This window comes from Oreochromis aureus, linkage group 3, assembly GCF_013358895.1.
Source record: "Oreochromis aureus strain Israel breed Guangdong linkage group 3, ZZ_aureus, whole genome shotgun sequence".
In the NCBI taxonomy this organism is placed as follows: Eukaryota; Metazoa; Chordata; class Actinopteri; order Cichliformes; family Cichlidae; genus Oreochromis; species Oreochromis aureus.
Window position 1 is genome coordinate 16,806,301 of NC_052944.1, and position 24,024 is coordinate 16,830,324.

General features: G+C 41.5%; 1 protein-coding gene and 1 long non-coding RNA gene across 4 annotated transcripts in view; one reads left to right on the forward strand and one right to left on the reverse strand.

Annotated features, from left to right (window-relative positions):
- Nucleotides 1-7,227, reverse strand: part of LOC120438907 — a 29,453-nt gene extending 22,226 nt beyond the window's left edge. Inside the window, exons 1-2 of the long non-coding RNA XR_005612242.1 lie at nucleotides 7,087-7,227; nucleotides 5,085-5,215 (exon numbers count right to left, since the gene is read on the reverse strand). This is a non-coding gene — a long non-coding RNA (uncharacterized LOC120438907). The remainder of the gene's footprint in view (nucleotides 1-5,084; nucleotides 5,216-7,086) is intronic.
- Nucleotides 7,228-7,307: 80 nt separating this feature from the next.
- Nucleotides 7,308-24,024, forward strand: part of ppargc1a (peroxisome proliferator-activated receptor gamma, coactivator 1 alpha) — a 295,993-nt gene continuing 279,276 nt past the window's right edge. For all 3 annotated transcript variants that reach the window (XM_039609486.1, XM_039609489.1, XM_039609490.1), the window contains exon 1: nucleotides 7,308-7,535. In XM_039609486.1, coding sequence (XP_039465420.1) covers nucleotides 7,455-7,535 — 81 coding nt within the window. In that variant the 5' untranslated portion in view covers nucleotides 7,308-7,454. The remainder of the gene's footprint in view (nucleotides 7,536-24,024) is intronic.

Below are 24,024 nucleotides of genomic sequence, written 5' to 3' on the forward strand. Positions count from 1 at the left end.
TGTTCTGGCTGTACTGCTTTGTGTCAGTGCCTCTCTAATGTTGAAGGTAAACCTTGCGGTTGGGAGAAGTGTGCCTTGCTAGATTAAACTTGTAAACTAGAAACGATTCCTTATAAACAAAGTTGGTTGAGCTCTGACAAACTTTCTTGAGAAGCTTTTCCCCTCTCATTCTGTGGGTCAGCAGCTTAGTCTAGGCAAGCTCTGTGTGGCTGGCGATGCATGAATACCACGAGGAGTATGAACAGCAGGACTCTTGAACAAGACTACAGGGGAAAAAAATCTGCTGTACCACCCTTGATGCCTCATCATCACAGCTTTGCAGGTGGCAGTTTAGTGCACAACAAGTTTGTCCTTTTAACATATAATCAAAGTGCTGTCTGAGCTGGAGAGTGAGAGCACGTAGCTCCTCATTTTACCCTTTAATCTATAAACTGGCTTCCAGTGAAGTACTGGTGAACCCCACAACTAATTATATTGGTGGTGCTTGTGTATATTTTATTCCGAAAGATATTTCAAATGTCACTTAAGTCAGCTTCACTGGCTCAGTAGTGCAGTGGTATACACATACACCTAACAGGCAAAAGATCCCTGGTTTAATCCAGGAGGGGATACACGTCTCTTGGGAAGGGCATTGGTGTAAAAACCTGCCAAATCAAATATGTGGTGCCACCTGCTGTGATGGTCCCAGAACTAGCGTACTTAGGTTAGCTTAATATAGGCTGCCACAGAGAGCATGTAAGAGATGGATGGATTTTAACATCGTAGCTGTCACTGTCTTGTGTGTGTGGACTCTTATTTGGTCACACTTTTAAGCTTGGTTACCGAGCTGCATCCATAGATAGATAACTTTAACCAGGGAAGAAAGAATTGCATGTGGTGCCCTGCAAACATATTATAAATAATGTAATATGAAATGAATGTAGAAGTGTGTAAATATGAATACATAAATCTAAAATCCCACAGTTACACGAGTCAAGAACAAGCAGACATGTTAAGAGTTTGTGAATAACATCTAACAGAAACTTGAATGTTGTGCAGCAGCATACTGCAGACGACTTACACAAAACCATTCTAAATAAAGATTGTGTGCATCACACAGACACGGGTACAAGCTGATAGATTCTTAGTTAACATATGAACAATAATACAATCATTCATACTAGAATATGCCGAAAGGCAGAAATCGAGAGATCCAGTTCAGTGACTTAAAGTAGCTGAGGTGAAGCCTCCTGTTGGCTCCCACCTGGCTGTAACTAACAATGCATCATTTTAAGACACTTCAAATGGGTGTTAAGAAGAAATCCAATGTCTTTAAGACTTCACAATGGAGTAAATTAAATCTAGAGACCAAAACAGTTTTGTTTTTTCAGGGTGTAAATGTGATTATTTCTGCTGTAAAGTTGGATGTTTTATTCTGGGAGTCTGTGGGGATTCACTCACTTTTGCAGCCAGACTCGAGGAGCCATTCGAGGAACCACAGTTTTTTGCATTTTCACATTGGCTTCATTTTTCAGAAATGGATGCTGCATAAGAATAACCTGAAGCAAACGGACATGACACTGTGGGCAAAGAAGGCACCATACTTTTATACTTGGTTAAAAGAATTAATCCATTATCAGAACGAGTGAATGTGCAAACAAACGCAATGCATTCAACCGCTTCTCTGTACCTTTGTTCTCCTGCAGGTGGACTGTCGACCGTATCACCATAACCTTCCTTTTGTCTCTTCTGCATCTCAACTTTACATCAATTGAAAGGAAATATACTTAAGCCTGAACTAAAGATAGAGACAAAAAATGAACCAGTAAGCATTTTCACAATCTCTGTAGTGTCTGGATGTAGGCAGGCAGAGATAGTAGACCTGCTACTAAGGGAGTTTTAAATTAAGCCTGCAGATTGTGTAATATGCTAAGTCAGGAAATTAGCATGCGTGCTTCAATATTTTTGGACTTTTGGGAGGCGAGTTTTTAAGTGGATGGCCTTTTGCTTGGGAACATCCACAGAAACCACAAAATGGTACCAGAGAGATTAGTCTTTCTCCGAAGTGAAGCCAATAGAAAACCCATTAGTTTGAGCTGATCTGGAAATTATATGTAATTGATCCTGGGGTAAGAACAGTTTTTCATGCTCAATACTTCCCATTGATTCACCCTGCCATAATTACAAATGAAAATCATTACGTCTCCAAGTTGTATTTTGTTAGTGTCTGATGTGAGGCTACACGAGGAGAGCATGCGGTCTTATTTTCTTGCTCTTAATCTTGCATCTGCACGGGGATAGATGTTCATACATATGAATACACGTCTCTGTATTATTAACAGTGAAATCTGGACCGAGCTGGGATGCGGTTCATCCTTTGTTTGGCTATTAAAAGTTGAAGCCAAGGGCTTGCGGAGCACCACATGAGAGTCGTCTCTGCATTTAATCCCACAGCTGTTACGCATCCATCCTTACACTTTGTGCTGATGTTGTGTGTGGAGTGGGCGGAGGACATTTATGTGGCTTTTTGACAGTAACTCACCAAAAAGTAGCAACCGCAAACAAATTCCAGACAGGTATTGTTCACTGTGTTTCCAAACAGTGTGAATCACCAGCTTGCTACAGCTCAATCTCCTACCACCCACAGAGTCCTGGATGGTGCCTCATCATCATTTGAGTCCGTGGGTAGGGAAGTTTATTGCAGAACACCTCAGCGTTTCAGGAAATCCATCCGCCCACCCAGTCCTCCCATCCCACGCCGGTCCTTCCCCCCACCAGCACCGAGACAGGTGTCTTATCTCCATCGCGCAGCACAAGCACAGCCAATCTTCCAGGAAGATGGCGACCGCAATGTGACAAATCCATCTGTCCTGGTTTGAATTTGTATGCTAATTTGAAGTAATAGCCCCTCTGGTGACAGTGCAAGGGAACAATTCAATCACGCCATCTATGACAGTTGCTTTCCAAGCCTTCTCTGTGATACGGGGAGTATATGCACGTACCGCCGGGTTAGGGCTTGATAGATTGGTTATGTAGGGGAGACGTGGCATGTAGACTGCATGTTTAAAAATGGCCTGCCAGTTTCAGACCACTCACGCAACTACCGAAGGCACCTGTGCAGAAACGTGCAGCCGCCACCTGTGGGCGGAGGGGGAGTGGGGGAGGCGACAAAATATTTGATCTGACCTCATTTATTTCCCCACAACGCTGGTAGCCGCCCTGAACTTTCACCCAGTTTCGCTGCCGCAGCCTCCATGAGAGATGTGCGAATGATAGAAGTATCCCCACATAAGATCACACCAACACAATTGTTACATTGTCACACTGAATTATCGCAGGCTGCTGATTTGATTCAGTGAAAAGCTTTTATGTGTCACTGGGCAAGACGAAGAAACAAGTTGAAAGAACACAGAGGATCGAGGCGCAAGTATAGGAACAAACCGAGCTGCGCCTCACTCTCAGAGGGAAGCCGGATGCTATTTGTGATTTCTCTCGTGTTGCGGCACTCCACCGCACCGTGCGAATGTATAGGGCTCCATAATCTTTAAATTAATCTACAGCACAGGACAGATTATGGCTGATGGTGACAGATAAGGCTAAAGAACAAGCTGCCGTTCGTTTTGCTTGCATCATTCTTTTTCTTTGCCTCCAGATCAGAGTCTGCTTCCTTCGAGACACCGAGTCGGTTTGCCACAATCCCGCCCATTCCAACCCCCGACGTGTCACGGAAAGATCAAAATCTTGCTAAATTCTTTATTTTAAGTATTTTTTTTCCCGAACACAGAGGATTGTAATGCGTTTTATCATAATGTACGATGTTGACACTGCTCGCAAGCCTCACGGCAATGAGCTAGATGAAACGTGAAGGCAGGGTTACGGCCAGTCACTGTAGCAAACATTCGCTGTCTTTCTCCCACTCTCTGCCACAGTGAATTCTTGACAATTTCTGCATAGGAAAGAGAATATACAACACTGTGCCAATTGACCATACTTCAAAAGGGTGCAGATCACGCATCTTGATCAAACGAAGAGGCCGGCGAAGAAGACTGACGCTCGTAAGGCCCGTCTGACTGCGTGGGTCTCATATCACGATAAATGGTGTGCTAAAAGACAGCTCTTCAAATGAGCCCTGTTAGCAGCAAAATGAGAGATTGTCCGTGCTCAGCATGGCTGCACGCGGGTAACACTTATTCCGTGGCACAATGTTGTACTGGTTTGGCTGCTAAGGGCTTGTTTTCCCACAATGCTGTACAATTATTCTGATGGTTTGATGTGCAGTTAGGAGTTTTAGTCTAAAGCTGTAATTTCACTTTAATTGGGAGGCCTTTAATCAGTCATAATGGGCTTGATTCAGTCTGACGCCTCTATCTGTGACTTACAAAACGATAAAGCACATTGAAGACCACATGGAGAGCAGGGTTGTGAAGATTGACATGCTGAAAAAAATGGTTTTTAGAACAGAAATTTTAATATCTCAATCCACCTACACTAATCTTAGTCGTGAAAGCCAAGTGATGTCTAGAGTTGTTTAGCAGGTTTACATAAAGGAACACTTACTGCCCCCTTGTTGCATTGTCTAGATATAGTGTGTAGCCCCATGGAGGCTCAGGAGTTATGAGTCAACCCTGCAGGATTTTCAAAGGAACATAAACTATTTTGAGGTGTAGTAACACCAACAGCAACATCATGATTTCGCCTTAAACTTTAGTAAGACAGTATAAACACTACAGTGAGTTAATAAATCTTAAGATGTTCAGTACAAACCTACAATTTTTCTTTAAAATGTCAAATTACATATTTTGCTTTGTAAGTATGTGTATTATGTATGTAAATGTAAGTAGTTTAGCCATATTTTTTGTATAAGTTGACGACTATTAAATATTTAGAGTAATTGCATGTGTATTTTGATTACAAGGCAATTCAAGCTCTCATTATCTCATGATCTGGGAATAAATGAATTAACCTGCGGTTATATGTTCATCTGGTGCCATGTGCTGTTACATTTTGTACATATTTTGTTCCTGTCAATTGATCTAAGTCCCGTGAGACGAATATGGTGTACAGATGCTTTCAAGAGTTGACAGAAAGCTTCAGCAAGAACTTACTTTTGTTTACAGTAAAGGCCCATTTTACCTCTGCAGTTGTTTTGGCTTATTCCGAATGATTAAACTTCTGCCAAGGCTGAAGCTAGGCCAGGCTACGCCGGAAAATGGGAACTATGTGCTGTCAGCAGTCTCTGTGAATATATAGGACAAATAGTAAAGGTGGAGGTTGCCTCACACTAACAGGCACAAGAAAACTAACAGGAGAGCGAGAGAGATGTCAATCAGCTCAGTACACAGGCCTACACAGATCCGAGGAGACACACGGTACACTCAAACACCTGTGTGGGTGCACTGTGGGTTTGAAAGTTTGCATGCCTTTTACATTTTAGCATTAGTTAGAACACGGAATCGAAAAAGAAAAATCCCCATTTTGGTACATATTTTGGACAGAATGTAAGGTAGTGTTTTGTGGGATGAAATATCTTTAGTCAAGATAAATCCCAAATAGAGATCAGGATACATGTAGGCCAAGGCTAAGTACTGAACTCTTGCAATAATTGTGCACCTTTTGACACACCTGAGTCTGTTTTAAAATAAGCAAAGGCTGTGACTGTTACGTGTTTCTTTCATGCACTGCCTACATCACCCCCCTTCAGTTTAAGCAAAAAAGTCTGCTATTTTTGGATACATTTAAAGTATATGAAACACTGAGAAAAATCCATTTTGCACACACACTTTAATCTTTGGCTTTGGGGGAGACGATAATTCGAAGTTGTGCTAGTAAAGTAGGCTATGTTACAGTCAAAAAAAATATTTAAGTCCTTCTAATTTTAAGAAAGAAGTAAACACATTCATTACAATTTAACTGGACTTTATGCTACCCATGCCACACAGCCTGGAATGTGCTCCAAGGTTTCATCCATCCCTAAACTGGCTGGATGGATGTAAGTTTGTACACACTGGACAGGTCAGGTAACTGGACAAGCCAACACAGAGACAGCCAATCACTCATACTCACACCTAGGACCAATTTAGAATCCCCAATTAACTTAATCCCACTAACTGCATGTCTTTGGACTGTGGGGGGAAGCCAGTGTACCTGAAGAGAACATGCAAACGCCACATTGAAAAGGCCCAGCCAGATAGTGGATTTAAACCCACGATCTTTTTGATATTAGGCAGCAGTACTAACCACTGCACAACTGTGCTGACCTGAGTGGTACAAAGTTACCAAAGTTAATCAAATTTGATAGCCAGCACATGTGCTTTTCATGTTTACAAGTTTCCAAATTATCTGTATAAAACCCATTAGAGACTTGCTCACAGACAACTCAGTTAAACTGTGACAGAAGAGAAGTTATCAATACTTTAAAATGTACAAGATATTAATGGTGTGGTGATACCAATGTTACAACAAGGACTGACTATGTATTTTACACTTAAATGTATTTCAAGATGTGGACAAGTTTCTGCATTTATTTTCATTATTTACATTTATTTTCAGTTAAATAAAATTACAAATACAATGAATTGCACGGCTGTTCACTGGTAATGATCGAAACATGCACTGTCAGGAATAGGGGGTCCATGAGATGTGGTTGCTGATAGCAACTATCATATAAACATAAACCTGTGTGGTCTGGAGGTGGACACATTGAGCACTGAAAGTTGTATATGTAAAACTTTATATTTAGCAATGTATTTTAAAATATAACACATCATTCTGTGTCAATTACTACAAAAATAGCCTTTTGAAATCAGATGACTTTTCTCATACATGCCATACACTCCACCCTTACTCTTGGTACCCCATTTGTAAAAATCCTGGAAAAACCCTTGTACAGGTGCTAGCTTTTTGGCATACATATTAAGTGTCCACGAGGACATAAAAACTATTTAAAAGTTTTCTAATTCTTCAAACTTCCCTAAAGTTTTTTTTTTCTACCAGCATGTTTACCGTTTTCATGTCACTTTTTTCACAATGCCCCGGGTTTCATTAACTGGGAAAGGAAAATAAAAAAAAGACGTAAAAAAAAAGAAGCAGTTTTCTTATTTTGCTCACCGTGACCGAAAGAGAAACAGCTAACCACACTCCCGGCATCCAGTCGTTTCGCTACCGTGGGATTTAAAGTATTTTTCATCGCTTTCGTCGGTACCCACCCTTGACCCTGACACCTGAAGGCGGTGGGATGCACCCCGACACATCCCACTTTGGTTTTTTGGAAACGACGGCCACGTGACCGAGGTAGCGGCAGCATCCGCGCGCACACCGCCGCTGTTCGTTTGATAGCATCCACGGCGCCGGACGGAGAAGAGAGCGGGACAGAGAGAGAGAGAGAAAGAGAGGGAGATAGGAAGAAACAGTCGTCGAGGGAAGACGAACAAAATCTCCGTCTTGCTGACTCCTTCACCAGACACGGCGGGCACACCATGGACGGCTATGGCCGGACCGAAGATGAGCTGTTCTCCTCCTGCCTCGTGAACCTCACCTGGGAGACGTGCTACGAGCAGGTAGGACAGGTCCCTCTCCGCGGGAGAGAACAGCGTCGTTGTTTCCGCTGCTGTGATTTAAAATGGCACAAATATATATATATATATGTGTGTGTAAGTGTTTAAAGGGGGACTTTAAAGGGGTGGTTTTTAATAACTGAGTCAGCACGTGAGGTGAGAGCAGGTGCAACTTCACAAACTTGGGGTTTTTGTGTGTTTTGCCAGCAGGGTCACAAGAATACTTTCCTCAACTTCCCTTAAGCTTTCTGTTACTCAAACATTCTGCCTTTAAAATCAATAATGGATGAACCTAGTAGACAAAATAAATCTTATGCCGGGAATCTTATCAATAAATTAGAGGTAAACACACACACACACACACACACACACACACGCCATTATTCCTTTGAAGTAACTGAGAGACATGATCTTTTTGGTGTTATGAGTGAAGCTTTTTCAAACAGAGATCATAAGACACCGGCTTCTTACTAAAGATACCTGTGTACCTGAGACCCGTGGGTTGCCATGTGGGTCTGGAAATCAGGTAAGGCAGACTGAGATTGGAGTGAGTGTTGTTGTTGTTGCTGATGCTGAGCACTTTGATCCTGGAGTGTCGGGCCTGTTTCTCACACAGCAGAGAAGCAGTGGTGTCTGTTTGGAGATAATTACCTAATTCATCCTCCCTCTTCCCTCAAGCTCAATCAGTTTTGCTTTTTAAAAACACACTTATCGTGCTATATGAAATCCCTCTTAATTCTCACATTCTAATTTGAGGGAGGAATGCGTGCGGCTAAAGTCATCTGCCACAAGAATGCCAATGAAATCATTCTCTATGAATGCTAAGAGGGCTCCCAGCTATTTAGCAGTTTATGCTCAATGATTGATGCCAAAATATTTGTACAGTGATTTTTATGGTAATTTACTTGAATGCCACCGTGAGAGCTCGGGATATGTACGCGGGGAATTTATTTTTCTGTTATCAGTATCCAGGTTGCAATACAGCAGAGGAGGACAGTTAAACAATCAATCTCCTGTGGTTTAGTGGGCTAGCATTTTGAATTACAAGTAATCGCAAATTAAAGAGGATTAGGCTCTTAAAGCCTGAGCTCCTGATTGGCCGTGCCGAGAGTCATATTGTAACAGTTATTTAGGCACAAGAAACAAAAGCCACCCCAAAAACATGACTCAGAAGTGCAAAGTCACTGTGAATGGCATTTTAAATGTGCAACAATTAAGCCTCGGCTGCAAAGTGGATTTCGGCACATCAGTCGAGTGCAAGCGCATTTACAAATTTAAGACACTGAAATCCACAGCAGAGAACTGACTTAGCGTTGTAGACTTCTGCTGCATTTGCATCAATCTTCAGGGTTGGAAAGTTTAGAACTTTATGTCGCTGTCATTCAAGGCTGAAACTGCAGACTGAAGGTAGTTCAGCTGAAAATATCGAGAAAAAATGGCCATTACCTAGGTTTATTTTTTTTCTTACACCTGCTGAAACAATTAGTCCATTAGTTGATAAGCTGATCAGCAGAAAATTAGTTTTTAAGTCTTTTTTTATAATCAGTTCATCTTTCAAACACAGTCGCTCAGTCGATCGTTTTTACTTTTACACGTCACTTCAGATTTGCTGTCTTTGGGGATTTGGAAATCTGGTCTGAAAATATAAGAAATCTAAGTTCACTTGGATGGATTTGTGTTTTTCTAGAGTGGGTGGTTCTGCTGTGTGGCTTAGGAGGTAGAGCAGGTCATCTACCAGACACATGGTTGGTGGTTTGATCCCTGGCTGTTCCTGTCTTAGGCAAGATACTGAACCCCAACCTCCTCCTGATGCATTCATCAGAGCATGAGTAATAGATAACCAGAGTAGAAAAGCACTATATAAGCCTAACCAATGTATCAGTCTGCACATCCTATTGGTCAGTAGTGGCCTGTACATTGGTATATGCTTATATTTTTTTAATATAATCTTTATATTTACAGAAAATCAAGATGTAGTCAGTACTTTTGTCTGTTTTTACACCAGCCATCCTTCCTGACAGGACCCTCCCGTTTTATCCAGGGTTGGGATCTGGACTAGGTGTACACTTGTGCCCCCAGTGCATCTGCTCCCCACTCTTGAACTGCGAATCTTTTGCACACAAGGGAACATTGTTAACCTCTTCAAAGCAGAGCTGCTATAATACTGAAAAAGATGCTGGGGTATTTCAGAAATCATTTCATAATTTTCCCAGCAGAAAGCACATGAGCAGTGCTGGCAGCATGTGTAGCAGAGTAGCATCACAGCTGAGCGGACGATGGTCCGAGATCTAATTTGGCAAATACATTGCTGATGAGTGAAACAATGTCTCCATCATTTTCTGTTTTTAATTGATCTGACATCCAGCGGGTAGCGCTGAGTATTTGATTTGGCAGATTTTTACGCTGGATGCCCAGCCTCATGCAACCCCCGGGGGATTTGTGCCTCCTCCTGGGATCAAACCAGGGGTCTTGCTTGTTAGGCCAATATGAAAACCACTACACTATGGAGATCTGTAATGAGCATATTTCTCCTTTCAGACTGGCTGATATTAGATTAACAGACAACACAAATGAAGCTTTAATCCACAGCGAAAAGGTTGGACTTTTAGCCCTACATTCCCGTTTCTATATGAATAGTTAACACAAAATGGTCTTCCTTAAATGCTTTCACATATTTTCCCAAATCAGCCTGCCACAGTCTATATGCTTCCCATGAAAAATCTTTAATAAGTATCTTCCTGGAAGCAGGTCATCTGCTCAGCCACCACGTTGTTAGCCATGCACATATATCCTCTCTCGCCCTCCCCAAGTCCTAGGGCGGGTGGGTAAATAAATAAATAAGGCAGTAAAGGGAAATGTTGACACAGCCTGTCCTTGTGGCCAGATTATCCACTCATGCTTGAGCGCTGGGTAAAGGCCCTGCATTATTCAGCCTAAGACACAGAGACGGGGAAAAACTGTGGAAAAGCTGGGTCTTGCCGCAGGAGTGTGTGCGTATGTGTGCGTGCATGCGCTCTTTGGGGTGAGTGCTTCCACGTTTAAAAGAGCAGACATGGGGGATAGCTGAAACGCAAGCGGTGGGGAATATGCTGTCTTCACTTAATTATCAAATGAACTTATTGCCTCTCCCTCCACTCCATCGCCTTCTTTTTCCCCACCCTCCACAACCCCCTCCCCAATCCCTCCCCCTCTTAATCATCAGGCTTCTTGAGAGCTGCTGTCCGTGGTGCTGAAAGTTTCATCACACATTTTGTGTATGTCTTTTTGGAGTTCCAGGCTCCGGTCCCTTCCCAGGCTCCGTCGCTCTTCAAAAGCAATGTATTCAGTTTGTCTCGACAAAAAGCGTGCCAGCGCTTGGCAGTCCGACTCAAAAGGGTGAACTCTATCATTCAAGACGTTTCAAAAAAGCTGCAGGTAACACAGCGTGCGCTCAGAAGCAGTAAGAACTAATGCGTTTTTTTTATGTGTCTGCTTCTGCCTACAGCATGTTTCATCACAGCGAGGCTCAAGCTCCGTTACTACTCACTCAGTGGCTTGGTTAAATGAAACCTCCTTTGTGTGCGCTCTTATGTACAGTATTTGATCCACGTGAGTCCCTTTTTTTTCAGTGTAATGAGACAGTGGCTTCACTGTTTTGCTTTTTGTGGGTGGAGGCACTTTAGAGCAAGGAAGGAATTAAAAACTGTTTAAACAGGGTTGTATTTGGAGAGCCTTTTGAGAGATCACAGACTCAGCAGAGAGCGGGAATGTGTTCCTTTCTTTGAGTTTACACTATTGTACACCACTTTTGGCAGGGGAAAAGGTAGAATTTACAATATATTTAGTGTTCATAGCTAAGTATAAGAAAAATTGATTGTAAGCTGTCAGGATGCCTGTGTGGCACTTGGGTTAATAAAAGCCCTCATTCAGAGCGGAAACAAACTCATCATCATTAGTCAGTCGATGGAATAGTAATTGGCAGCTGTTTGGTATCAATCAATTCATTATTTGCTTCTTTTTTTTTTTTTTTAAACAAATCCTTCTCCAGTTCCAGCTTTTCTGTTTTTATAGCATTGAAACCAAGTATCTTTCACAAATTTTCCCAGTTTTATTATTCAAATGACTAATCAGTAAGAAAATTTGCAGGCTGGAGTCCTGCACATCTCTTGGCCTCTCTCTTTTTCCAATGAGGGAATCCTTTTTAAGCCAGGATTCCCTCATTGTTAAGCCAGTGTCTGCAACTGTCTGTACAAGAACTAGTCAAGCTAGTCTCCTTTTACTGTCATGTACCACTTCCAGTTCTCGTACTACATCAGGATTATTCCCTGAAAGTTCTGTTCCAGTGACTTGTTGGTTTGCATTTGGGCTTTTCTGTCACTGTATTTTAAAAAAAGATGACAGAAGGAGGTTGCAGGGGGCCAGATATTGTTAAAAGGGCAGGCATAGAGCACTGTTTGTGCTTGTATTTTGTCCCTGTGCAGATTTCTTTCTACTCATTTGTTCTCCTCTCAGATATCTCAGGCCTTTATTCTGTGGTGATGGTGAACTCTTGTATCTGTGGTTAAATAAAAAAGAGAGGCTGCTCCTGATCTGGTGCACTTCACCTCCCTGTGGAAGGCGAAGGGATGAGTGCTTAAACAAGGAAAGTACCATGAAGGGGGATAACAGCTGCATTTATTTAGGGCAGTCTGTGAATTTTTTACCAATTACAATGTTACGGTGGTAGTGGAAATGTATGGATTATATCTTCAGGTAAAAGTAACAACACACTATAAAATAATGTAGTAAAAGTCAAGCAATCAAAACTTTCATGGGACTGAAATGCTAGCGGCTAAATGATTAAAAGTAGAACTACAAACATGTGAAAAATGAGGAATTATCCTAAAAGAGCTGATTTTTATACAGCTATACAGTGGTTGTATTTACTTTTTAAAAAAAACCCATCTGATATATTGATATTGTAGAAAGATATATCATGATAGGTATGTTTGTTATTATGGATAAGCTTATATAAGTTCCCATTTGAAACAAAAAAATGGGGTTAATTCATGAATTGTGTCAGGTGCACAGGGTACGCATCGCTGCTGAGAATATGACGGCGTTGTGCCGACTGGTAAAATAAATTGCTGAGAGATGAAACACTGTACAACTCTAACATAGTGCATGTGTGTAAATCTGAGTATGATGTCTAAAAAAATATTGGCTGGTATATTGATAACATCATCCGCCTTAAAAATCCATGCTCTACTTAAATATTTTATTTGTATCTACATAAAACTAAAGCTTATGTTTTCCAGGCTGTACACATGTTTGATGTTTATATGTGAACCTGAAATGGAGCTATTCATTATGCCTGTTGAATTAAGGCAGTGCACTAGAATGCCAAAACATTGTAAAATGGATATATCAGCGTACAAGTACCTCAGAATTGTCCTCAAGTGCCTATGCTTATATACACTGATCAGTGGAGACCTCTTGTCCCTTTAACAGTGCAATGCGTCACTGACAACAACATGAGATGGAGCGCTTATTCCAAATAGAACGAGAATGGCTGAAAGCAGGGGAACTAAAGGTAAATATTTTAAATAGCCTCATTACCCGTTCCAGATTCCAGGAACTCACTTATTGTTTGTCATGCTTTCAGTCCATGATATGCTCCGTGTACCTACCACCTCTCACAACCACCCCTGAAGGAGTATATCTAATTTTCACATTGGCACATCTTATTTCTTTTTCTTTCCTTTCTTTTTTAATCAACAACTGCGTGCCTGCTGAACACCTTGCTTTTGATAGCAACCCACAGATGCAGGGCCTGTCAGCGGTGTAATGAGAAGCGCGTTGTTCCCTTGCAACATATTGCCAAGATATGGATGGATAATTATCTAATCAAGACTTTGTGAAAGTGGCACCCCTTACTCACTGCTGACCTGCTAACCGTCTGCCAGAGCCTTTTTGCCAAGATGTATACTGCTAAATGATCATAGGGTACGTTTCGGTATTGGTGACAGTGTTGGTATATTTTAAGGCTAAAAAGGGGCATAGGTTTAGAGGACTTTAAATTACTTAAACAGCAACTCTATTGGGTGATATCCTGTTGTCAGTAGTTGTTGATCTGTGGTCATTTTGTTAATATTTAACAGTGAAGTTGGTGCTTAAAGTCGCAAAGAAACACCAGACCAGCTTAAGTCGTTATTTATGAGGCATAAATCTACGCTAGGTGACACTTCATTTCATTTCCAAAGAGAAACGTGAACTACCAGAGAGAGCAACAAGCTTTGATTCCTGGTGGAACTATAAAATCTGTCATGCAGAATATCTAATTATTTGCAGCAGGAGAAGCCTTTTAACTATACCAGTGCATAATATGTACAGTTAATTGGTTAGCTGTGAAAAAAAACAACTTTTATGCTCTTCTAGTCTCTCTGAGGTTCACAGCTAATTTAATGTAATCAAAATATTAGTTTCCAGTGATATTAATCTTGTTTTGTAGCCTTCTCGCGCCGCGCCGTCTGAATCGACGCCTAAGCGGGGTGAGTGCAGGCGCGCCAGACTACATTCTTTGATTATGTGTGGGAAAAATGTCTTCCTCACCATTGACAATCTGTTGATACCTTGCAAAATCTGAGATGAAAGGAAATGCAGCTTAGACTGTGAAAAATCCTTGCCTTCTCACCGGGAGGTAAAAGTACTCTCACAAACATTGAATTGTACATCTGAAGTGTTATCAATTCCACCTGAAACGGAGGGCCCCGGTGGCAGAGCTGAACCCCTGCGCTTTTGATCGCACCAGCAGTGCCTGTAAACAAGTATTTTCCCATCTTCCTCTCCTCTGTCTGTCTCTCCATTTCTCTGCTCTCCCTCTCCCTTTCTCGCTCTCCCGCTCCCCCACCAAGGTGTCTGGAGGGGGAGGTTCCTTTGATTATCTCTGCTGCCGATTAATTGCTTTTCTTAACCTCTGCACAGACGTGCTCCTACACCGCCCCAGAGCCTGCCGCACGCGCCCAGATGGACCCCTGCCAGGAGAAAAACAAACCGCGCCATGCTTCTTCCTCCCCACCTTCTCCCAATTACTGACCTTCATCCTTTCATTTTGCCTCGGATGTTATCGTCGGCATTATCAGGCGTATTTACTTTGTTTGTTTAGCTAGTTGCTTGGTGCACTGCAGCATTCTTGGCTACATTTTTATGGCAGGCTGAGCATGTGTGAGACATGTATTCATATTTTTTTTTTTTTTTTTTGAGGGAAGAGTTACAGGACCGGACGAGAGGAGTTTATGACATACAATACATTTACCTGACAACACAAAGTGTCTGTGTGTAACCAAGTGAAGCGGCGGGGCAGGAATATTATACTGTCTTTTTTTCTTTTTCCAAACTGTCCTTATTCTATGATTAAATAGATTTTGGCCTTGAGTTGTGCTGGCCAAGCAATTTGAGTTGCTTTTTTTTTTTTTCCTCCAACACTGAGTGCTCTTTTCCATCTCACTTTGCCTTTGAGACATGCATGTGCATCACATCTCTGAAAAGGTCCCAGCCCTTGCCTCCAAATGCTGTCATATAGCAATGAACTCCCTCCTTCAGACCTTGGCCTGCTTTTTTTTTTTTCTCCCACCCTTCCTTTAGGACATCCTGAAAGCTCGTCCAGAGGCCATCTCTCAATGATTAATGCGTTTCATCTCGCATGCAGACCACCTACTATACCTTTACAGTTTGGACAACGCTGTGCTAAAATGTTCTCAGGATGACCCAGCGGTTGGTTTGCCACGGGAGAAAGAAAGCTTTAATCAAATTTTTTTTCAGTTGTTGCTGATTTATTTCCTGACTTTTTAGCGCAGACTTGATAGGTCAAAATTTAGACATGAAAGTTTCTTTTTTTAGCCTCGAGATGCTGGCAGAAAAGTGTTGGAATATAACCTTTCGAGTTCTATAATCCATAACAGTGACTTTTTAGTCTTGGTCTCCCTCCAGTTCATCATTTTCTGCATCCAGAGAAACTTCTCTTACAGCTTAAGTTTTGCGTGACTGTTTATGACATTACTGTACTTTGCTTTAGGGATTTTTTATTTTTTTTATTTTTTTAAGCGAATGTAGCCTAATTGGTTCAGGTGTTTGATACAGAGAGCACTGTGGGGCTCTAGTCTAAGAGGAGAGGAGACAGCCCACACATACTCACGCTTTGGATGCACAAATGCAAAAATCTGCATGTGAGGCATGAACAGACACATAATGTGCACACTGACTCACTCATTCACTCACTAACAGGCTAGACTCTGAGGACTGTATGGCACAGTGTGGTGTTGCTGATTTTTTTTTTTCCTTTTTCCCCCATCAGCAGAAAGCCGGGATGAGCTGAGCTAATTGAGCTGGGAGGCCCGGCGGGGGAATGGGGCCCATTCTCACACCAGCTCGTCACTTCCTTTCTTTATCCATCCACCCTTGCGTCTATAGTCCCATACCTCCAAACCACTCAGTGTTGCTTACAAGAATGACTTTACTTCATCACCCAGTGTTTGATTAGTGCCAGACTCATATTGATACGAGTTACAGGTGGATGAAATGCATCGCAAAGCCGCAGTTTGTGGAAAATGATAGCAGTTGCTCTGTCGGCATAGTCGAAGTACATGTTGAAGTACCGGTTTGAATAATGTCAATGTGACGTGCATTAGTTTTGGACTGCTGTGCTGCATCGTACACTTTACACATTACAAGCTAAAACAGACAAACTGCGCTGTCTGAACCAGAGCAGACAAGGCGACAACAAAAGCAGATTACCTGTTCTATTTGAGGGATATTAAGACATTATATGCCATTCAATGGGCCCTGGGAGGCCCGTCATAAAAGCCACAGCAAGCTGTCGAGACGGAGACTCAGAGTTGTTTCCACCCTTTAGCTGCACTTGGGGACTGATTATGGTCAGGCAAACAGCCCTTACCTGGAAAGTCACTTTCACTTTCTCGTCCACCATTTGTTAGTATGGCTAATGTCTCATTAAGTCTCACAGAGGGGAAATGATGTGCTCTTTGGGTGAAGGTTAGGCTCTCGGCTTATCATGAGACAAAAAGAGAGACTGATTATCACAACACAGGCGTGCCTTAGCCTGTGTCTTTCACTACAAGTCCTATTTGTGTTACTGCTCGAGCTGCTTCATTACCCATAATCTATTAGCCCTCCCTCCACCTCCCCCAAGTAAAAGTTAAAACATTTGGACTAAATGATGAATGCTTGATCACTTTCTGCACGGTGTTCTATGGAGAGGAGTGGACGGAAAGGGGTGGGGGGTAAATTTTACATTATCAAGGAGATAATTACAAAGCAATCATAAGCAGTTTCCAGTAAAGTGGTAAACAAGCCAAGGGCTTGTGCTCTTTTCCCAAGAATAATTAAAAGTTGCTTTGCATTCTATGCATCAGTGTCCTTTCCTCCGCTGAGTGGCCACCTCTTGGCATAATAAAGCTGGCTGAATCTCAGCATGGGGGGAGGAGTCCTTCACTCAAAGGTGATCGGGCATTTTTTAGACCTTTTCCTGTCTCGTAATCTTCCCCATGATCTACCATGGAAAACTCATTTTGAATTTATAGTTCATTTCCTTTTTTTAATCACTTTTTTCCCCCCAGTCAACAGTCAGTTCTGAACAGCTGCGAACTGCTGTGTCACAAAGTGGGAACACTTCCAGAAATGGACTTCTACTTCTCCGTGGCTTTTCCTTTAATGCCTCAGTAACGAGTTCATTCATTGATTGGTCTAGACTTAAGAGCACGGTGACTTGCCGACGGAGGTGTGTAGGAATATTAGATGAGAAGGCCATCCTTTCTAGCTGAATTCTCAACCTTAAAAATGCTAATTAACTTTTACGCCAAGTGACTCTAAGAACAGGTAGTTTACTTGAAATGGACAGCGGATCTGAGGCACAGCTTCATACTTTCAAATAGCTTATTTTATTATGAAAGTATATCAATTTTATAGCTTGTGTTACTATTTATTTTAACTACCCCCTTCGTAATTGCTTTTAATAAGTGAATTGTTAGAACATCTTGCCCCAGTTTGCCTTTTCAACCCTTTTAACAGAATCCAAAGCTGTCAGAACAGAGCAGCAGCTCAGGACAAGCTCCTTTGCACTTGATCTACTTCCTGTCTCAGTTTCCTGGTCTTCCTTAGAGCTTAAGATGCCTGCAGGCTGTGTCCCTTCGCAGCGTTGATGCGCAGTTGTTACTCGACTTCAAACAACGCTAGAATCAGTCAATTATCCGTAGAATCGATCAACATAACGCAGCTCTCACTCATTTAAAAGAGCCAATCAATCTGCATGGGCCTTTTTTTTTTCTAATTTCCTTGACACAGTACAAGCATTCATTTGTGTGCATGTGTTAGCGCTCATGATGGATCTACTCCAGTGACGGCTCACCTTCTGATTTATGATTATTTATCCCTGATTAAGACTGAAAGTTGACCTCTCATCTAGGCGTTTGCCTTCCCCGATGCTTGTAAAACTGCACGTGGAGTCGCACAATAACATCTTGCTTGCTTAAAACTCCTAATGCACAGGAGGCAAAATTCGCTGCTTCTCTAAAAGCTCTTAATTTCAACTCGCTTGCACCTGTGTTAGCACGTGCTGGCTGCACTCACCAGCTCCTCTGTGACTTCATTACTAAATGAAGCAACCCATAATTCCACACCCCACCACGAATAAATGCTGTAGTGGCAGTCTACGATGCGCCGAGGGTGGGGCTGGGAAAGGGGGACACCTCGTCCTCCATACCTGATGACATGCAAGGTTTATCACGTTGAGCAGAGACATGGTCACCTTACCCCGGGCCTCATTGTGACAGCCAGCAAGTCACTTGAGAGCACCATTGGAAATCAATATTCCTCCACTCTTTAATTGTTAGGAAAAAAACTCCCCTGTTTACAGCATCCCATCATCAGTCAGGACAGTCTGACTTTCATTTATTTTTACCTTTTTCTCTCTTCTTTCTGTATCTTCCTCCTTCTTCTCTGTGGTGCGTGCTGGCTGGCTGATATTTTTTGCTAGATTACGTAACGGGAACTGGCTGGATTTCGTTTCGGGGGACCTACTTTATATGCGCACAAAAGCTTTTCTGGGTAACTTCAGGTGCTTAAATCTGCTTAATCCCACTGACCACAGACCCATGAGGTCATTTTTTTCTTCACAGGTGTTTTTTTTTGTAAAATCATTTAAAATTTTTATGACTTTGTCCATCACGTTGTTTCTAATAACGCTAAATGATTGTTTTCTATTTCTCTTTCGATTGGTGTTTTTAAAAATATAAATGTTTTGGGCTCCCAGTGGGTCCCAGTCTGTACAGCTTTAATTTATGGAACTATTTATTTACTCTTTTGCAGCGAGTCCTAAGTTAAAGTAACACAAGATACCCAGGTAATACTGGGGCACTCTGTCTGTCATTTTAAAGGAAGAAAGACTCAAATGCAATCACTGCCTTCATCATCTGGATGGGGAACTTCCCAGACTGGAAGTTATTAGAATGTTGGAGATGTAGCTGGATCTATTGTACCTGAGACAGCTGGGGCATGGCCTGGTCATGCCATACATGACAAGGAGAGCTGTTACTGCTACATTACAAACCTCAATCTAAGGAGCAATGAACCTCCTGAGGGTGAGGAAAACTCCACCTGCTGATGTGACTATCCAACACTCACCTCAACAGGAAGGCATCAACTGTTTGCTTCTGCTGTCACATGCCAGCATGGCAGGAGGCAAATTGTGTGCCATAACTGCCTGTTGTGTGTTCTTAGCTTTAGCTGTTTTTAGTCCTTTCTGCTCTGGTTCCTGTATAACCATGGTGAGAGTCAAGTTAAGATTGCCAGCAATCGGACTGAGCAGACAGAGTTTTTCTTTGTTACATATTCTGCTCTTAATATTTATGGACAGAAGTTATAGGCACAGCCAATGTGTGGATGGTGAAGGGTTTGGTGGTCCTTTCCCTGCTGGAGATGATGTGGTTCTGTTGGCTTTATTGGGCCATGACCTCCAGGTCGCACTAGGGTTGTTTGCAGATGAGTGTCAAGCACCTCCAGGTTTGAATCCATAGCTCTCAGTTGAAAAGAGTGGAGTGCCCACTCCAGGTCAGGGATGAGTACCTCATCTGGAGTGGGAGTTCAACTATTTTGGGGTCTTTTTTGTGAGTGAGGGGAGAGTGCAGCAGGAGATAGACAGAAAGATTGGCTTAATGTCGGTAGTATTGTTTTACTGGTCTGCTGTGGTGAAGAGAGAGCGGATCCCAAAGCTGCCACATTACCTATGATCACCAAAGTTGCAGGTTGTGATGAAAAGAAAGTGACTGTAGATGCAAGGGTCTCTGAGCTCAGGTCATTCGGGAAAGACTCAGGGTAAAGTTGCTATGCCAGATGAGGTGGTACAGCTATCTGACCAAGAGACCTCCTGGGTCAAGTGTTTCAGGCATTTAATGGAGGCGTCAGGGCAGAGCCAGGACATGCTGGAAAAATCTCTGGGCTGGTTGTGTGTTTATTTGAATTATTTTATACTGGGGTCCAAATGATCCATCATGGTTTCATCATGTATATACAACTCAAATAACATTTACATGAAATTACTGAAAACCGATTAATACCAGAATCCAAAAATGGTACATAAGCTTTTAATTAATAATGTGAATGTATTTTGGATAAAAGCTGTAAGCTGTATTAAAGAAAGGTGTAGGTTTGTGTTTTACAAAATATGCTAATTCATTGTAAATTAAATTTTGTTTTTAGATGACATTAATTACACAAGTTTTGCTATTAATGTTTTTTTTCTTTTCTGATTGATTGTCACAGTAAAGTGTACTTGGTGTCCCGGGGACCCCAGTCTTTAATCCATGTATGTAAAATGTCTTTGGGATGAAGTTTGAGGGTGCACGTCCTCTATTGTCTTGAGCAACTGCTTCACAGTGCTTGTTGTTTACTGATTTCATCGCCTTTACCTCTACAGTCCTCCTACTTGTTCACAACTGTTATATTATGAACATTAACAGCTAAGAAGTTCCTAAAAACAGACAATAAATAAATAAATATACGCAACATGTCTTTAGTTTTCATCTTAAACTTTGTGAACGTTAAATGCTACCCATGACAAATGGCACAGTATTGCAAAGAAATAATAATAATTTCTTTAAAAAAATGAAATCTTTATGGTCGATCATTCTTTTGTAAAATGTATGTGTGGCACCTGTCTTTTGCCTTCAGTTAAGGAAGCTGTATAACCACCAGGATCTACTTTTATGTCTGAAACATGTCAAAATATGGAAGTTTACAAGTGCAGCTCTAGGGGACATCCCACTGGTGTGTCTTGGAGGAGAAAAGTAAAGATGTGAGAAAGCTGGAGCAGAAAACATTTTGGCAGTAATGTGTCCCTACATGCTATCATGTTTAAAGTGTGTTGTTTGTACCACTTGCAGTACTTTGTAACTTTTGTTTTTAATAGGAACGTCTTCATTTAGTTGTCATGCAATTAAAGGGCCACCCTTGCATACATGAGGAGGGTGCTTGTTGATGGTTGATGCTAAGGGATGAAAACAGTCGCTGTGATGTCACCCACTGGTTTGTCCTCGACTTTAATTTTATGGCCAATGCCAGCTTGGATTGCTGGAGCATAGCAAAGTGACCATATATAGATGATATATAAGAGTGAATCATACAGATGTAGATACCTACTAATCCGGTCTTTAAGTCTGACGTCATTAGCCATTTCCGACAATTATAAACGGTCTAAATTCTTTCATCCTTAATAAAATGATCAGTGTGGCTGCTCTACCAGGTGTAACAATTACGTTTAACATCCAGGCATCCTTGAAAACAGAATTTATTAAATTTAATGGAGTTAATACTTAGCAGAGAGTTAGCGCGCTAGTTCCCATCTAAACATAATATACCATGTTCTGATAGAGGGATTTCTGAAAAAATTAAAATGCACAGCTCTGCTATCACTTCCGACATAAACGAAGACAGAAAACTAAACAGCAGTGACGTTTGTAGGGTTACTGAATTTGGACCAGCGGGTATATAATGATGTGCTACGTGATCGCTAACGACACAGCTATGTTAGCATAAAACAAACACAGTGAAGCTGAAGGATGAAGGCTAACTTTTTTCCACTTGATAAAAGTTAACGTGAGGGTTCCCGATGGTTAGGGACACAAATGTACTTGCATGACAGGATGCTGTAAACAGACCAAACTTCAGTCAGGAGAACAACTGAAATAATCCATCCACAATACGAGGTTAGTCATTAATATACTGCTGCTTGGGCTGGACTGTAGTTACATTGTAAGGTCTTAAAAACTTTAAAATGAATAGTGGTAATAAAAACTGAGAGAGGCCGACAGTGATCACTGCCTTTTTTAGGAGCTTGTTAAGATTAAAAAGAACAAGATATAAAGCATTAAAATATGTTATAAACACAACAGCCTTAATAAAGGCAGAGTAGTTTGGACCCGGAAGCAGGGTTCAAACATCATCACTTAAAGACTGGATTAGAGCCATGTAGCATACAAATAAAATGCTACAATCAAAAATCACCATGAAGAGGTCCAGGTGACTGACTCTGTAAAGGATTGATGGGACAGAAAGGGGTAGGACTAGATGTTTTAGCAGCAGCAGCTGAATTTTCAAAATATGGGCAAGGAGATTGTCTTTTGTCTGTTTTGGATGGTGCTGCAAAATGAAATAAAAGAGTAATCAAATTTGTTTTGGGCTGCACAAGTACAGTCTTTGGGTGGTGAAATACTCTGTATATGAACTATGGGTGAAAGTCATGTAGCACCTGAAGGTTTTAAGGTTTTAGCAGTGGTATAGTGAGCAGCACTAATTGTAACTTGGTTTACAAGAAAGCTCCACAGGCAGTTTTTAATCATCTTGTGTCCTGCCTGATTTGTCTTTCAACTCAGTGGGTATTTGAACCATCAGGTGGTGAACTACTGCCTCATGTGGAACAACTTTATTAAAAAAAACAAAAAAAAACAAATTAAAGCTGACCAAATTCACAAGTTATCTCTTTTAACACAGGTCAGCGCAGTCATGCCTTTCTTATGAGAAGCCCAAAGCCAATAGTTACCTTGTTTCCACTTCTCCACAAGCTTCTCCTATTAGTGTGTCACCTGGGGAGGACCACGGCTCCAAAACTGTGATTAGGCCCTCTCTGGCTAATTAACTGCTCGGGCCACAGTTGGCCATTTTCCGCCTTTTAATGGAGGGATGATGCCGCAGCTGTCCTTCGTCTGTCATTCATCTGACTTGTGCCCTTTATGCCACAATTTGTGCCATAAAATTTATAAATAGCCAAAGCTAGCATAGCATTTTTCACTCTCATTAAAGTGAGGGAGAGGATGGTGCATTTAAGCAGCAGCAGCAGTGGCTGTATTTTCAGTATGAGAAGGAGAATGTAAAAGTCTTCTCTCTTAGCAGAAGAGATTCCTGGTGATTCCCAGAGACGAGGTCTTATTATGACAATGTTGTGTTGCTTTAAAATGCTGCAAGCAGTGCTTATCGCTGTTAATTTTCCTCCATCCTCCCTCTTCTCCTTGGTCTCCTGCTATTCAGGGCAACAGGGTTCTTAATTATTTATACCTATGCATTACAGTATGAAAATTGGGAGGACACTAACACACATTCAACACATGGAACATAATATTACTCATAATGTGTCTCGTTTAGAGTTTAAATCTCTCCCGATCCTTCGTCCTGTTTAGTGGGAATCTTAGCAACTGAATCCAGTACCATGTAATGTGTTTTACCTGCGTGTACGGGTGCAACAACATGAGCATGCTTAATAAAGAGAACACAGTATAAAATCACTCTGTTATCTCTGTTACCCACTTAGTCACAAATGCCACTGTTGTTGTTGTCCAGTTGTTGTGTGTTCATTAGACAGCTTGTGTTTGCCCACTCTGCCCTCTTGTGTGCATATTTTTTTCTTTTAAGTTGTGCCGGTGGATTATTTTAAAATTGTTTGATTTTATTCCTGTTTAGGACCATTTTCTTAATGCAGCAATTTAATAAAGTGGGACTAATAGTGAGTTTTTGAAATTGTTTTTTAAAGGAAATATTGGTAGATATTGTTCATATACTCTCACAGCCAGTTTTGTAGTTACTATGTACTGAACTTATTCAGAACTGCCTTAATTCTTTGTGGCACAGATTCAGCAAGATGCCGAAAACAATCGTCAGTGATTTTGGGCCATATTGACATGACAGCATGACAGCGTTTCTGCAGCTTAGTCGGCTGCACATCCATGATGCAAATTTCCAGCCCCACCACATCCCAAAGGTTCTCTGTTAGATTGAGATCTGGTGACTTTGAGTACTGTGAACTCATTGTCATATTCAAGATAGCAGTTTGAGGTGACATCATTATAGAGCAAGAAGAAGAAGAAGAAGAAGACGAAGACGAAGACGAAGAAGAAGAGTGCACTGTGGTCATGAAGTGCTGGACAAACAATCCCCAGTTGGTACTAAGAGGATTGTTTAAAGAAAATATTCC